The sequence below is a fragment of the Pteronotus mesoamericanus genome, unplaced genomic scaffold, assembly GCF_021234165.1.
Source record: "Pteronotus mesoamericanus isolate MK-2021 breed Mesoamerican mustached bat unplaced genomic scaffold, CSHL_Meso_final contig_260, whole genome shotgun sequence".
In the NCBI taxonomy this organism is placed as follows: Eukaryota; Metazoa; Chordata; class Mammalia; order Chiroptera; family Mormoopidae; genus Pteronotus; species Pteronotus mesoamericanus.
This window is the reverse complement of record NW_026555110.1, coordinates 46,330-51,578: the sequence shown is the minus strand read 5'-3', so window position 1 is coordinate 51,578 and position 5,249 is coordinate 46,330. Positions and strand designations below refer to the sequence as shown.

The 5,249-nt window shown below is 41.8% G+C and overlaps 1 protein-coding gene across 1 annotated transcript; it reads left to right on the top strand.

The window, feature by feature from the left end:
• The first annotated feature begins 263 nt into the window (after positions 1–263).
• Positions 264–1,237, top strand: LOC129071241 (olfactory receptor 7A10-like). Its single transcript, XM_054574409.1, has one exon. It carries the CDS (start codon positions 264–266, stop codon positions 1,215–1,217), a length of 954 nt encoding a protein of 317 aa, XP_054430384.1. The 3' UTR covers positions 1,218–1,237.
• Positions 1,238–5,249: the final 4,012 nt, after the last annotated feature.

Below are 5,249 nucleotides of genomic sequence, written 5' to 3'. Positions count from 1 at the left end.
TACCCTGAAGTGGATGAAAGCAATTCTCATTAATACCGTGTAATCCTTGGCCACGTTGAGCAAAAGGACAGAGGAAGACAGAAGTTCCTAATCAGATATGTCTTGAAATATGAGTACCTTAAAGGGTGTGATACTTAAAAATTTAACGTAGATCTTTTTTTATTGCAAAATATGTTTGTAGCACTTAAACTCTGCTAGTAAAATTGCCTTTTGTATGAAACTAATCATGACATTTTTCCTTTTCCACTAGTCTCCTCTGCCACATGGGACCAGTCAATGATACCCCAATTTCAGAGTTTCTTCTCCTGGGACTATCAGAGGCACCGGAACTGCAGCCCCTCCTGTTTGGCCTGTTCCTCTCCATGTACCTGGTCACTGTGCTGGGAAACCTGCTCATCATCCTGGCCGTCAGCTCAGACTCCCGCCTCCACACGCCCATGTACTTCTTCCTCGGCAACCTGTCCTTGGCTGACATCTGCTTCACCTCTACCACCGTCCCGAAGATGCTGGTGAACATCCAGACGCACAGCAAAGCCATCGCCTATGCAGGCTGCATCACCCAGATGTATTTTTTCGTGCTCTTTGCAGGATTGGACAACTTCTTTCTGACCGTAATGGCCTATGACCGGTTTGTGGCCATCTGTCACCCCCTGCACTACACGGTCATCATGAACCCCCGGCTCTGTGTACTGCTGGTTCTGGGGTCCTGGATCATGAGTGTCCTGGATTCCTTGCTGCAATGCTTGATGGTGTTGCGACTGTCCTTCTGCTCAGACTGGGAAATCCCCCACTTTTTCTGTGAGCTCAATCAGATGACCCAACTTGCCTGTTCTGACACACATCTTAATAACATTGTGTTATATTTTGTAACTGTGCTACTCGGTAGTGGTCCCCTGGCTGGGATCTTTTACTCTTACTCTAAGATAGTGTCCTCCATACGTGCAATCCCATCAGCTCAGGGGAAGTATAAAGCGTTTTCCACCTGCGCGTCTCACCTCTCAGTTGTCTCCTTATTTTATGGTACGAGCCTAGGCGTGTATCTCAGCTCCGCTGTTACTCACGGCTCCCAGTCAAGTGCAGTGGCCTCCGTGATGTACACCGTGGTCACACCCATGCTGAACCCCTTCATTTACAGTCTCAGGAACAGAGACGTAAAGGGGGCTCTTAAAAGGTTCTCTATCGTGCAGGTAAACAAGGGACAATCACCCTGCATCTGAAAAAGTATCCTTGCTTTCTTGGCCCCAGGACTCAAAATTAGACATTGTGAATCTTAAATTACTATTTTGCCTTTTGTACTTGCTCCTCTTATTTCTGTCATGGAATTTCTTTTGTTTGTTTCAACTTCTCTATGCAATTTAAGTCACCATTTTATTAAGCTTTCTACTTTTTCTATTATATAGATAGTTTTTCTCTTTTTCCTAAAATCAATGATATTTTTCAAACCTTGATCAAATATATTTGGATGTTTTTATGTATTTCTGTGGCAACATTGATGTCTTTAGAATAATTTTGTCTTAAGCAGTACACTGGGTCTGGCAGAAGTGAGGCCTGTTTCAGAGTGGCTGGTAGGGCATGTGAATGTCTCACACGAGTCAGACAGCACTGTCAACATTTCCCCTAAAATCTCATATAGTGTGTTTGAGTGTGACATTGTTTTGTTACAGGATTACATGCGTATGATTTTGTAATAAAAAGTTTTATAACAAAAGAGGGACATTATTTGTGCAAGACCTTGTATATCATTTTAAGTAATTTGTTCTTCTTTTGTAGATAGAATAGTAAAAAGTGGTCTGACTATTTGGAAAAAAGAATTCGCTTGGCCACTATGTCCTTTAGACAATTTCATTCCATAAAACACAAACCGCGCTTTTTACCTTATGTGCCTCATCCTTCGTGCACCACGACCTCGGAGGCTGTTCCTAACGACATAGATTGCTCGCTGTGCCCTGGGAGTCTCCGCCTGTCGACAGTGACGCTACAGGATAGGAAGGCCTGGGCACCGGCCCTGTGTGTCAGAGACAGAGAGACAATGGACTTGGACTAAAGGGCTCTGTCTGTATTAGGATCAAAGAGCAGGATGGTAGGGTTTTGCAGATTCTCTTTTTATTGGTAAATTCAAAACATAAGAGTGGGAACTAGGGCGGGGAATGAAAGGTAGGGTCTCCCATGTGGTCAGTTATTAGGTTACTCAGGGCTCTCTACAAGGGGAATGTTATAACATGTTAATTCCTGTATAAAAATTACAAAAGTTCTGTGTATGTTCCTATGTGTAATTTTAAATGAACTTTGTCCCTGGACATATCCATGATCTAACTAACTCCCCTTGACCTTATTGAAATTGCTTCTAATTAAAAATACAAGTGCTTATCTTTCAAGTTACAAAACAAAATAAATAAATTAAATTAAAAATAAAGAAGGAACTCCATGGTTGGGGGCAACACGAGCGCTTATGCAGCAGCCGCGTCGCGCGTCTGGCACTGTGGTGACCGGAGATGGATGGCTTGTCACAAAGGCTCAGTCAGGCACTTACACTACAAACACACTACTGTGCTTTACTCCTGATTTCCAGGTTTTATTGTCTCCTTCAGCTGAGGGTGTGGAATACCTACCGTAGCTACTGCCAAAACTTAATGATCAATTATGCATCTCCCGGTGGAGTCTGTTTGGAAACATGGGAGATGATGAGACAGAAAGAGAAAATGAAGTGTACGTGACATTCTGGCCTAAGGATGAGGGAAGGCACCAGGGGCTTCAGGAGGGAGGAAGGACACTAGGACAATGAGTAGAGCAAATGATCAGTAATTAGAAAATTGTCCTACCCTATGCAAAGGTCGTAAAAATTTATCTCTGATAATAACTCGTTCTGGGCAAGACCCCAAATTTAAATTCTTTACAGGGGAGCTGTAAGATCCTCTTGGACCCCCAGGGTCTCTATTGCATTGAGTCAAAAAAAAATCCACATACATCTTTTGGGGTGACTCATTCTAGACCCTTACAATAGTGACCCAGCATTATTATTCCACGTGGCTGTCCAGTTTTCTCAGCACCATTTATTGTGGAGACTGTCCTGTCCCCATTGTATACTCATGTCTCCTTTCCCTGGATGAATGACCTGATGTGTGGGGGTTTGTTAATGGGCTCCCTATTCTCCTCCATTGATCTCTGTGTCTGGATCTATGCCCGTACCATACTGCTTTAATTACTATAGCTTTGTAATATAGTTGGAAATCAGGGGATGTGTTCCCCCCAGCTCTGCTTACTTTCTCAAGGCTTTTTGGCTACTGAGGGTGTCATGTGGCTCCATGCAAAGTTTAGGATTGCTTGTTCTATTTCTGTAATAAAATGACATTGCAATTTGATAGAGATTGAATTAGATCTGTTGATCACTTTGGATATGTTTAAAAACAAAATTCAACCTAATTCTGAAGATCGAATTGGCTCTACTAAGTGAGCCATGGATCAGTAGCAAAGTACCTAACAACAAAGAGGTAGCTCAGAGGCATGTACAGAGTTGTAAGTTTTGTAAATAAATGGGTGAGGCAAGAAAGCTAATAACAAGAAAAAGTAAAGGATTATTTTAGGGACATGACATGTTTCCTATGGGGAGGAGAAGCACAAAGTTTACTATCTTACATATTTCCTTTTCTTTCTATGGGCAAGTGCGAAAGGCCCACGTGACAGTAGAGTTAACTACTTGGGCTTAATCGTTAAATTGCAGAGTGGTGGATTAACATTAAGCTTCTGAGAAATGCTGAAACTTCCATTAGATTCAGTATCAAATCTAGATTTGTCATCATGGCTTTTAACTCAAATGATGGATTTTGGGCCTGTGGTTTTTCCTTTAACAGTAGTATGGACATTTTAACAATATTAATTTCTCCAAGTCATAAACACAGGATAGCTTTCTTTTTGGTTCTGCCTTTATAAATATATTACAGCAATGTTTTATAGTTTATTTCCAAATATTCTAATCTTTTTGATACAATTGGAAACGGAAGTGTTTTAGTAATTTCGGACCACTCATTATTTAGAATACAGATATAATAGATTCTTATATCCTTCATTTGGTATCCTGCATATTTACTGAATTTGTTTATTAGTGCTAACAGATTTAAAAAGTAATTTGTTGAAGGGTAATAACATAAAATAAACAGGACATATAAAAAATGCAAAATTTGCTGACTTACAGGAGTCATACAAAAGTTAAGAGTACATACTGCCCAGGTTCTTTTATATATAATTGAAGAAGAAGCAGAAACAGTTTAATTCCTTTGTTATATAATTAAAAAATGTAATCACCCTGATCCTGTTTTTTTATCTTTGATGGTGATGTGGAATAGTAAACCTAATTCAAGTGTATGTTGGGAGAAATAATAAAGCATTTTGAAATATTTGTTGAGTCTAAGGACTATTTCATAAGGAGGGAGTATATGTTGCTATTCATGACTGTACATTTGTATCTGATTTTCTTTCCAATAGACACAAACACACGCGTGCACAACACAGACACAATGAACTTGTCACCTTTAATGTTAACAGAAAATTTGACAGAAATTTGGTGACAAAAGAAATTGAAAGAAAGAAGGGTTAAATTAAGATAAATCTAAGGGAAGAGCCAAGGTGGTGGAGGAGTGAGTGGGAGTTACACTAACCTCCTCCCAGGACCAATCTGAAATTACAGATAAATTGTGGAGAAATCACCCAGAACACACAACGGAACCATCGTGAGACAGAAGCCTTGTAATCATGGACAGACAGAAGAATCAGCTTCAGCACATGACTGGCATGGAGTGTGGTGGAGACGGGAGAGGGCTGGCAGGGTACCCACAGGTGCCAGCTGAAGCACCAAAGGGACACTTCAGCAGCCAGTTGGATCCCCCCGAGAAGTGTGAGGTCTAAACCCTAAGCTGGGATCCCTAGCCTAGAGCACCAGAGCCTGAAAAGTACACAGATAACATTCAACGGCAAAAAGCCACAGGGGTGCTTTGCCAGAGATGCTGGCTGGGGCAGCAATGAGCCATTTAAAGGGCCAACACATAAATTTTCCTTTGCAGCCACTTATCCTGGCCTTCGGCAAAACCGGGGAAGGTAGAGTGCACTGGAGGTGCCTGTGGAGAAACTGGGGACAGAGGTTTTGGGGAGAGAAGTGAGAGAGTACCCTCAGGGAGCCCAGTGCTGTGTCATCCCCCATACGGCAGCAGCCGTCATCCTCAGGCAGACCACTCACCTGAGCAGCGGCACTGTGAGAG

What these genes read in the sequence shown, in the direction of transcription:
- LOC129071241 (XM_054574409.1), top strand. Translation starts at nt 264, where the DNA reads ATGGGACCAGTCAATGATACCCCAATTTCAGAGTTTCTTCTCCTGGGA.